General features: G+C 37.6%; 1 protein-coding gene across 1 annotated transcript in view; it reads left to right on the top strand.

Moving 5' to 3' along the window:
- Positions 1–3,215: 3,215 nt before the first annotated feature.
- The window catches only part of LOC127660472 (orexin receptor type 2-like), a 129,993-nt gene continuing 121,105 nt past the window's right edge, over positions 3,216–12,103 (top strand). The window contains exon 1 of the mRNA XM_052150733.1: positions 3,216–3,432. Coding sequence (XP_052006693.1) covers positions 3,216–3,432 — 217 coding nt within the window. The remainder of the gene's footprint in view (positions 3,433–12,103) is intronic.

Below are 12,103 nucleotides of genomic sequence, written 5' to 3'. Positions count from 1 at the left end.
GGTCGTGGGCATACACATAAACTCAGGTACAACCTCTGTGGTAGTGGGAATAAGCGAAGACTCAGAGATAACTTCGTGAACATTGGCATATTCTCGGAAACGTCCTCTGTGGTCGTATGCATGGACATAGTCTCGGGAATGAACTCTGTGGTTGTGTACACTGGCAGAGACTCGGAAACGACCTCTGTGGTCATGAACACTGGCAGAGACTTGGAAATGACCTCTGAGGTTGTGAACACTGGCAGACACTTGGAAACAGAAGCCTTTCTCCTCCTCTAGGAGGCTGAAGTTGGCAGAGCAGACTCTGGGATGGCCGAGGCTGGCAACGCAGGCTCTGGGACGGATGAGGCTGGCAACGCAGGTACTGGGATGTACGAGTCTGACAACGCTGGCTCTGGGATGGATGAAGCTTCCAGCTTGTTGGCCGTGGTATCAGCAACAGTAAAACCTGGCACTGAAATGTGTCACACCACAAACTCATTCCCAGATCACAAATGTGTGGAAAGTGAGAGGGCTACCTGGCAGCATGGAGGCATCTATAATATGTGTGTTGTGACATAGCAGTCTTCTGGGATGGTGTCAATAACAGCAGAAACAGGCATCCTAAGTGGCCTGTGTCACACCACAAACCCGTTCCCGGCTCATGACAGCAAGGAAAGTGAGATGGCTAGAAACAAATTCCTAACAAAATTAGCCAGGGGCATCACTTCACAGACACTGGGCCACCTATAGACCAGCCAATCACCTAGACAGAGACCTTGGTGGCCGGAACATCAATTGATTGTATGGCATGTTTAACAAACACTACAAAGGTGGCCTGGACTCTCACTGACTTGGGAGAACATAAAGTCATTATAAGCTGCTCTGGAAAAATGGCACTGGCGGTGAAACTCGGAAGCGTGCCAACACGTTGAACACCATTCGTCCTATTTTCTTTTTTTTTAGACTCAAGCGAAAAATTTTAAAACAAAATCTGTCTCAGAGGACACTTGGACCATTTTCTTGTCTGCGGGGTTATGGCTCACGTTAAGTGTCTCACCTGAACATGTACATGTCTGACTCATGTGACAAAAAATCCCTTACATTATCAACACCGTCGAACATGAACGTAAGCAACGTGCTGTAATGAGCCACAAATTGCCGCAGGTGCACTAAACAGGCCAAGCCACTTAAGTTGGACAAGAGGAGAGACATCAAGGCTCAAGCCAGTGACAAATTATCCTCAAATTCTCTGTGCTCCATACCCTTTTCTTGCTAGATCAACAGGCCCAGGCGATAAAGCTCAACAGGCCCAGGCGATAAACAATAAACACCAGCACTATACAGCATCCTCCTCATCATAATCTCGAACATGATTGTATCATGCATGCCAAGATTGAGAAGGGAGAAGCAAGGCTCAAGCAGGAGAAAAATCTTTCTGCCTTATATCCTGTCCTTGTACACCTCATTTATTTGGTTCCTTTGGGATCTGCTGAAGGAGTATAGCAGGAGGAGAGGGGAGCAGCTTTGCCTTTCAGAACGAAAGTAAGCCGAGAGAAAAGCGTTTCGAGTTTCATGCTCTCACAATGAATGCAATCAATCTTGGTAAATGCCGTATCAGCGTGGGTTCAGCTCAGGCAATAACAGCACTCATAGTGAATGGGTGAAGCCACTTGAAATGGAGGAGAGGAGGCACGCAAGGCAGGGCTAGTGATAAATCCTTCTAAAATTGCTGTTCTCTATGTCCAGTCCACATTCACCTCCCTATGTGTGGTTCCTCCAAAGACGGAGTATAGCAGGCAGAGAGGGGAGCGGCTTTCAGAACAAAAGCGAACTGAAAGCAAAGTATCTTGAGTTTCATGCATTTACAGTGAACACAATGAGTGTCACTTATATAAAATAGCACTCATGCCCATCAGACAGAGGGATATACGTATTGCTTTAGTTTTTATTGCTAGTGAAAACATTTGCAAAATGCCATCTCGAAAAAGACGTTGTTAAACGAATGGTTGTTTCATGCTTTTTGTTCAGCAAGACACGTGAGCAAGAGCAACAGCATTTTCACAATAGTGTAGTGAAAAAGGATAAACTTTCCGAAGCAAGATTCATCTGTCCATCGAAGCATGGTGGTGAAGCAGAAACAAATCCACTCACTGACGAAGTGCAGTATCAGCAGCATAGCAGAGACTCTTCAGTATGTCGGAGCATGACAGGGAAGTGGAAAACAATCAACTCACTGTGAAGGCAACAACAAAGCAAAAATTCAGGCATTCAGAGTACAAGAGATTAAATCTCAAACCTGAAGGAGAAAATTCTGATGAAATGGTGTAGTGCTCCATCTTATATGCTTGCAGTGATAGAGCTTTAAGAGATATTTGCCAATAAATTGTTGTGATTTTAAAGGGCTACAGAGATAGTGACTCCTGGGTGGAGCTTCCCATAGCATCAGCAACTGACGCAGCATCGAAGTGACATTTTCATAACAAGCTAGTATTTCTTTCAGGTAATGCAACACAATAACTGCATTGCAATATAGCACTAAGAAGATACAATCAAATTATTCCACTGTGTCCAAGTATGATTTATTATGTGGAATATAAAGTACACACCTAAACTTGAAAAAAAATCTAATAAAAATAAGTTGTCTTGTGAGATTTAAACACATGGCATGCACCATTAAAAAGGATATGCAAAGTCCTTTGTATTCCACTTCAGGTATTATCTACAAATAATTATAACAATTATACATGCTGCTCCATTCACTATGAAATTATGTTCATGTAATAGGACTACTGTTTTTGTCTTTTTCTTTGAGTTAAGTAAAATTTAATTTTCACAATAAAAAAAAAAATCCTATGTTATTCATAGTATAAAAATAAGGACCAGATCTAAACCATATCAAACATAACAGTAACAGTAACTGAATAATTATATTGTAAGAACATTAGATCCCTGTAAATCATAATTTCCAACGCGTGACACCAACACATGGATAAAACTGAGTTTACACAGAAATAAAGTAGCAATCAACACGCACTTGATGGATTCTGTAGGTTCATCTCCGACTTCAAGACGCCCTTCGGTCTTGGTAACACATTGGTAATAGGCTGATAGGTCTACGATGCGTCACGGCGCCATCCAACTCTCAGTTTAATCCCCACTCCTCTCGCTCTGCCCCATTTATGCGGTGTCAGTCATCCGCGATGCTGGAGAGCGTAAACGGGAGCGCGCACAAGATGTCAGGGATCACCGTTAATTACGCTTGTAATGACTGTTTAACATCAACACATCAGCTCAACTCGACGGAAATGTACACGCATTCGCACATTGATGAAGACGATGAACTTCTTAAGTACATTTGGAGAGAATATTTGCATCCCAAAAAATATGAATGGGTGCTCATTGCTGGATATATAATAGTTTTCCTCGTATCTTTGATCGGAAACACATTGGGTAAGTTTGCAGCGCATGAGTAACTTAGACATTTTACAGTGCTATAAAATGTTTTATTGTCAGATGAATACAGAGTTTTGTCCGTTGTTGGAATCATGGTTTGGCACTATAATTGAATAGGCTATTATGTAAAAAAAAAGAAATAAAATAAAAAGAACACACACGAAAAAAACTGTTTTCTGGCATTAGCCTTATAATTAATTCTGTACTAAACTATAGTGGTTTCAGCGTTTGAAGTAATTAATGCTAGTATAACAGATACAAATCAAATGCCCTTTAATTGGCTCTTTAATTGGCAATTGACTATTTGAAGGGAATGCAGTTCAAACATCGAGTATTCTGTGAAATTCATCATTTTACAGTCTTCTCAGCCTCCTCGTATTTAAAAACGTATTGTTCTGCAACCTTATCAAAATGTAATGAAGCTGTCTGATTTGGAGGATTTTGGATGAAAGAGAAAACACTGTAATGTGATATTGTGCTTTTACATTTTTTTGTATTGTATGGCACTGACAATGTCGAATAATCTTGACTTTTCACACTTTTCTCTATGTATGTTTAGACATTTGGTGCATCTTTCAAGCAATAATGAAATACATTCAAACGCCTTAGTGATTTAAACATTGTATAACTATTTTTGGCATATTAATCGGGGGTCTCTTGAAATTACTAACTTAGAATTCTTTAGTCACATCTTTCATGTGCTATTCTCTTTAAAGGTAAAGTGCGTAATTTCAGCATCTGTCACCAAATGGAATTGCATTCTGATTATAGAGCACAACAGTCAGATGCGGCAATTGAAATCCCATTCATTTTCTCCATAAGCGAATATATTTTTAACCATAACTTATACACATTTAAAGACAGACCAACCCTGAGTTCCATGGTTATTAATCAGTGGTAGCAATATGCTTCTGTTGAAGCCATCAATCTGTGCTAATTCATCTTTATTTTTTAAAATAATTTAAATATATAGTGAGCCCCGGAGGTGGGTAGTGATGCGCTACATTTACTACATTACATTTACTTGAGTAACTGTTTTGGGGAAAACATACTTTTAGAGTAGGTTTAAAAGTGGGTACTTTTTATTCTCACTCAAGAAAATTTCTAATTACATTTTTGTACTTTTACTTCTTTACAATGGCTGGTGTTCCTGCTGTTACATTACTGGGTTAAATTTGAGTTAATGTGTAATTTATTGTGAGATTATTGAATGGGACTTTTTCGACAGTGATAGCCAATTTATGGCAGCACTCTGAGGTAAATTGTTGCTCTAATGCTACTGTGGGCTTTGGTCCCATGGTCATTTTCAAGGTGCAGATATTTCGGGCTGATTAACTGTATAAATCCATGTAAACATCTACGTTAAGTGAAAATGTCTTTTGCTCTGCCTTTTGCATGATTGACAACTGGAGCGCGAACAGAGACAGCATTTCTGTGTGTGCACAGCGAGGTGTGCAGGGCGCTGCGTGTGAGAGATGTGCAGGGCGAGGCGATTGTATGAAGAAGAGAGTGAATATGTCAGAAATTGTTCATTCATTATTTCCTATATAGTGAATGGCAGTGAGTGCACTATACATCAGCAGTGAGTGAACAAAATAAGTGAGTGAATTCAGATGCTGACGTGTACACTGAATGTCGGGGATCTGGGGTTGTCACAGAAACAACATAAATACTTTGGCCTTGTTTTTTGTTAAATAATATATTAATACAATAAACCTTCATTCTGTTTGCCATTTTTAATATCTGTTAATATAAAGAGTAAACACATTTGATCAAATGTACATTATTGTATTTATTTGTTGTACTTTAGTATCTATAAACTCCAATACAAGCTGGGTAGCGTTTCATCCGACCATAAACAGCACCAAAGTTATCATAACCTAATTGTTATAACCAAATATTTAAATTATCCACAGAATTATAATTTCCACTGTGTGCAGTATTTCTGAGTTAAAATAAGAATGAGTAAATAAATAATTATTTAGTTTAATGGCAAAATTCTGTATAAATATAAATAAAGAGAACATTTTAAAATGTACCTGTATGTTTTGTCTCTCTATATGTTATTATGTTAATTTAATCAAGTAATCATTTATCAAAAATTAATTTAATACATTCAGCATGAAATAAAACATTGCCGGAGTGAAGGCAGCAGTTCACTCCCTGCTTGTATGTCTTCCCCGCAGTGGATTATTGGCAATTAATGTCATCGAGTACATTTGAAATTAGAGTACATTGTGGGTAAGAATCAATGAAAAAAGTCTGTGTTTAGAGAGTGGCGGTACTGCTGTACAGAACTAATTATCTAAATTATTTTTACATTGAAAACTGTTACTACACTGAAATAAGAATCCATGCAGGACTTTAAAAGCTATGAAATAGCTTAAGTAGGCATTAATAAAACATGATCTTGCTTTTTTTTATATTTCAGCATTATATATAATGTCCCTGTGGTACATTTTCATGTTTTCACTGTAATAATTGCAAGAAATGTTTCCAGACCTCTCTTATTGACAAATTCATCCAGATCTGACAAGTGTCTTAAAAGTGATTCTTCACCCAAAAATTTAAATTCTCCCATCATTTACTCACCCTCATGCCATCCCAGATGTGTATGACTTTCTTTCATCTGCTGAACACAACTTAAGATTTTAGAGGAATATTTCAGCTCTGTAGGTCCATAAAATGCAAGTGAATGGGTTCCAACATTTTAAAGCAAATTTTTTTTTTAATAAGTCAGCATAAAAGTAATCCATAAGACTCTATTGTTTAAATCCATATCTACAGAAGCTATATGATATGAGAATGTGTGGATGAGAAACAGAGAATTTCACATTCTTCTTCTTTTGTTTTTGGTGATTCACATTTTCTCTGCATATCACCCCCTGCTGGGCAGGGAGAAGAATGTCTAGAAAAAAATGACAAATATTTATTTGTTTCTCACCCACACCTATCATATCACTTCTGAATATATATATATATATAACTACTGGAGTCTTTTTGGATTACTTTTATGCTGCCTTTATGTGCTTTTTGGAGCATCAAAATGTTCAAAAAATTCACTTGCATTGTACTGGCCTACAGAGCTTAAATATTCTTCTAAAAGAAGAATTCTGCAGAAAAAAGGAAGTCATACACATCTGTGATGGCATGAGGGGGAGTAAATTATGAGAGAATTTTTATTTTAAGGTGATCTATCCCTTTAAAGTGATAGGTCAGCCATAATTTAATATTGTCATAATTTCCCTACCCTCATATTTTCCAAACCCGTGTTACCTTCTCTATTCTAATCGACGTGTGACATCAGCTTTATGTGTGTATCAGTATGGATAGCAGTATGGATACACTTTATACAATATTACGATATTTTGTGATCAAAGATATTACAATATCATTGATCCATCCACATGTTATGACAACTACTACATCACACTCGTTTATCAGTAAATGATGGAGAAACTTTGTCCAAGAAATACTTTTTTAATGGCAAATGTATTTCTAAATGAAATCCAGATGGGACTAAAGACAGTCATTGGCAATTTATATTGCTAAATTTAATTGAGTGCAACAGTGCCTGTCCACTATTTCAGATGCCTTGGTTCGGGAATTTTGTTTTCCATTAAATTCTTTCATAGGGATTTAATAAAATCCTTCATAGAAGAGTTCTAAGCCATGGATCAAACCAGCCAGCTCCGAGGTATATCACAGCATTACAAATTTAAAAAAGACAAAGATACAAGACAGTGTTTAATGTCTTTCATGAGGGAATTAATTAAAATCCAATGATTTTAGCATTGTGAATTATGTAATCAAAATATATTAAAATATTGATTTAAAGTTGTTTATTATAAGTATAAAAAATATTCAGACATATACAGATAAATAAGTAGTTTGCGAGTGTAGGGAGACCTACTCGATTGTGTCATTCACAGTGCGTCATGGGAGTGGGTGGTCTCTGCAGAACTTGTTTATTGCGCTTTGTTGGCAGCGACTCTCTGATTGGTGGAACTTTTCTCTTTAGGATTCACACACAGGTAGATCTTTATCAGGAATTCCACTTTTTAATATATATATTTTTTTAAATAAGTTGAAATAATGCAGACTGATGACTTCAACAGAAGCACACAGCATGCCTTCAATTAGCAACCTCACCAATTATGGTAGGTTTGGTAGATCTGTTTTTTTAAGTTTTTAACGTTATAGTTAAAAATAAACTCTCCTTTGAAGATTTTTCCTCCCAGAACCCAATTGTTGTGCTTTAATATCAAAGCTCAACAAGCACGGCCAGGCCTAAAGGTGGGCTAAGGGTGGCTTTGCCCCTCTTGACTTGCCTCAAGTCCCGTTAATCAGAAGGTCGCTGGTTCGATCCCCACAGCCACCACCATTGTGATTAAAGCGTCTGCCAAATGAGCAAATTTAAAATGTAAAAAAAAAAAAGAAGAAAGAGATAGTATGAAAGTCTGATTTACCAGCACTGTGAGGATGCTTTGAAAATGCCCTATTCATGGTGCTTCTACTTGCCTGATGAATCAAGTGTCTTTATGTGCTAACTGACTTTTTGCGCTAAGATCTGCCCTCTTTGTTACTCACTCACACAAACCTAACAGAACAATCCTTTTTAATGCATTTAGGGATTTTCAGTAAAATGTGTTCATAAAGTGTCAAAAATTGTATTATATTATTTTAACATGTGCTAGAATGAAGTGTGACATTGCAAAGCATTTTTATCTGACGTTTTTCAAATTATGCAGTTGTGTGATTAAAAACATCAGCGACTATTCATTTTTAATGAATTCGCCAATATACTTCAATTCAAACAAAATCTGGCAACAATCTGGATTTTTATAAAAAATAAATCAATCAATTTTGGGGTTTATACTAAATGATTAAAGGTCCAAAGGGCAGTAATAGAGCAGGGTGGGTAAATTATTACATGTGCCTAATGGACACACAAAACACAAGTGTAAGATGGTGTGTTTCTCACGTTGCTCCCAAGTGAGCTTGGCTCGCTGAACATACATTTGACTGTCTGAGGAAACTGGGCACCTTTTTTTTTTCTTTTTGTGTTGTTCCGCCTAGCGGCTGGAGTTTGTTTTTTGTAGTAACACTCTTTCAAGAAACTCTTGCATTGACGGAGGACAGAAGCACCAGACTCGAGCAATCTGACGGCAAATTTGTCACGGGGGCTCTCGTAGGTGTACATGGACTGTTTGTGTTTAGAAGGATGGATGCCGGTTGGTGCTGTTGTGTGTGGGGTTAATGTTCGTGTTTTTCTTTTTTCTGTTGGTTTGGTTCAGGGTTTGACTGTTGCACTAATGTTGGAATGTGGTCTTTATCATTTTTATTTTTGACACAAACTATTTTTTGTAATATGTCAAATGTCAAATATTAATATGAGTGGATTATCTCTCTCCACGTGGAATAACATTGACGCTTCACAGGATGTGTAAATATCTTGGTCTTACAGACTTTTAAACCCATCTGGGAGGGACTATATATTTTATTCATCAGTCCATAAGATTTATTCTAGAATAGATTTTTTTTAATATCCAAGTCCCTCATTTCAACTTTTTGTTGATTGTTCTTTTGGAAACATCTGTGTCTCAGATCATGCCCTGGTGATTTTAGAGGAGTTGCCACATATGGAGAAAAAATAATCACTATGTTGGTGCTTTAATGTATCCCTTATGGAAAATTCTGATTTACAACAAATGTTAAAGGCTGAAATCAGTGTTTATATGGAGAACAACAGGTCCTCAGTTTCCTCTGTGGGCGTGGTTTTAAGGCAGTTCTTAGGGGTCGGATCATACAGTATGCCTCATTCACCAAAAATCCAAAGCATGAGAACTTGTGGAGTTGGAAGAGAATATTAAAAGTGCCGAGGGAGAGCTGAAGCGCTGAATGTCATCTGATGGATGGCCTCAGAGAATTGACCCAACTGAAATACAGATATAATACTATTATGTTGCGGAAGGTGGAGTTTTGGTTATTTGGGACAAGATAGTCATACTTTGAGTCGGGGGACAAGGCAGGGAAGCTTTTGGCTAGATATTTAAAGCAGAGAGGGTCTTTTTCTAACATTCCCTCAGTTAAATCTGCTGGTGGTGAAATTTTTACCTCGGCCATTGATATTAATAATGCTTTTAATGAATTCTATCTTGATCTCTATAGTTCCACGTCTTTGTCAACTGATGAGGATATTAGACATTTTGTGGAACCATTAGAACTCCCTAAAATTACGACTGAGCAAAAACGTTATCTTGATTCTGAGATAACCTTGGAGGAGCTTGGCGAGTTAATTAAGGCTGGCCCCTTAATTAACATGCCTACAAACAAGGCTCCGGGGCCAGCTGGCTTTGCCGCTGAGTTTTTAGATCTTAAGCATCAGAACTGGATCTACTTTTGTTAGAAGTTTATCATTAAAGAATGGAAAGGTTCCGTCAACCATCACACAAGCCCGGATCAGTCTGATTCTTAAAAAAAGACAAAGATACAAGCAAATGTAAGAGTTATTGTCCAATTTCCCTGATCTAGCTAGATATTAAAATATTGTAGAAAAATCAGCTAACCGATTAAGTAAAGATATGGTATCTCTTATACATATAGATCAGGTGGGGTTTATTCGGGCTGCAGCTCTTCTGACAACATTAGGTGTCTCATCAATATTATGTGGTCATTGGTGAATGATCAGACTCCAGTTGAGGCAATCTCACTTAACACTGAAAATGCATTTGATATGGTAGAGTGGGATTATCTTTTTAAGATTTTGGAAATATACGGGTTCAGGAATACTTTTATTGGATGTATTGAGTGGTTTTATAGATACCCGTTAGTGGTGGTAGAAACAAATGGATTAATTTCAGATTATTTTGGTTTGGGGCACCTGGCAGGGTTGCACTATTTCCACATTATTGTTCTGTCTTGCCCTTGAAACATTAGCAGCTGTGATAAGAAGGGAAGATACATTTCCAGGGGTGGCGGCGGGAGGTATGGTGCATAAACTTTTGCTTTACTGTGTGGCTCAGTTGGTAGAGCGGGTCGGCCACTAATCACAGGGTTGGTGGTTCGAATCCTGGCCCACACGACTCCACATGCCGAAGTGTCCTTGGGCAAGACACTGAACCCCAAGTTGCTCCCAATGGCAGGCTAGCACCTTACATAGCAGCTCTGCTGCCATTGGTGTATGAAAGTGTGTGTGAATGGGTGAATGAGTCACAGTGTAAAGCGCTTTGAATACCGTTAAGGCTTAAAAAGGCACTATATAACTGCAGAACATTTACGCAGATTATATTTTTTTTATTCGTCTCTGACCCCTCTAGACCTATGCCTTGCCTCCACAGAATTATTAATTTATTTTCTCAGGAGTTAATTGGTCTAAATCCGAAGCTTTGGCTCTGACAGCATACTGCTCAGTAATGGCTTTCCAACCAGGCGCCTTCCAGTGGCCCAAACAGGGCATTAAGTATTTGGGCATTTTATATTAGAGTTCATTTTGATCCCTTAATATAACGTTTTTCGAGCGATGTGGGCATGTGGGCTTCATTACATGTATCTATGATTGGGAAGTTGAATGTTATTAAAATAAATTATATTCCAAAATGCAACTAACTGCTGTAGTCTCTCCCTGTAGATGTCCCCCACTCTAATTTCAAACAATTTGATAGCATAGCGAAGACCTTTATTTGGAGTAGTGTAGTATTGTTTTAATTGTGTATGTGTATTGTGTATATATACTGTATATATTTGTGAGCTTGTTTGCTTTTTTTCCCTCTTTATATTTATTCATGTGGGACCACAGGGATGTTTGTTGGGGAGTGGGGTTGAGGATTGGGAGGGGGAGGGTTGGTTGTGGGGTTTAAATGTTATTTGTATATATATATGTTTTTTCTTTTCTTTATTATTGTAAGATTTAAAAAATGACTGCTGTCACTCACTGCAGTTTAACCCTCTGGGTTCTGAGGGTGTTTTGGGCCCTGGAGAAGTTTTGTCATGCCTTGACATTTGTGCTTTTTTCAGTTGCTTAAAAACACATTAAAGGCTAAAGTCTGATAACACTGTATTCAGCACAAACTGGGCTACAATAATATGTGAGCAACACGTATGTACAGGTTTGTATTTTTGAGAAAATAACATTTATGCGTGGTTTTTGAAAAAACTAGGTTTTTGACAAAGTCATTGAAATAAGGCCATATAACACATACTAAGCATTTGCCCACAAGCCTTTTGAGAACTGGATCTTGTAGCCTAGAGTTTTTGCTACATGCTAAATGATGTGAGAACCATCCTGATCACACATTCATACAAAACAATATAGTAATTGAACTTTTGTAAGACACTTTTAGTGTTGAAAGGTAATATGCGAGGAGGCGTGAACTATCATGAATATTGAGGTATTCACACCTGAGGAGACAAAAGACTCCTCCCCTGGGACTATCAATGAGGAATGTGACAGAAAGAGAATGAATGTGAGGAGACTTAATGATCAAAATCAAGTTTTAAGTTAAAAGAAGTAATCTGACTATACATTTTCTTTAAATAAAGACTTTACTTAATTTTAGACCTACACTACCATTTAAAAGAAGTCTCATCTGCTCACCAAGACTGCATTTATTTGATTCAAAATACAGTAAAAACATTGTGTGAACTATTTTTACAATTTAAAAGAACA

This window comes from Xyrauchen texanus, chromosome 20, assembly GCF_025860055.1.
Source record: "Xyrauchen texanus isolate HMW12.3.18 chromosome 20, RBS_HiC_50CHRs, whole genome shotgun sequence".
In the NCBI taxonomy this organism is placed as follows: domain Eukaryota; kingdom Metazoa; phylum Chordata; class Actinopteri; order Cypriniformes; family Catostomidae; genus Xyrauchen; species Xyrauchen texanus.
This window is presented reverse-complemented; position numbering and strand designations above follow the sequence as displayed.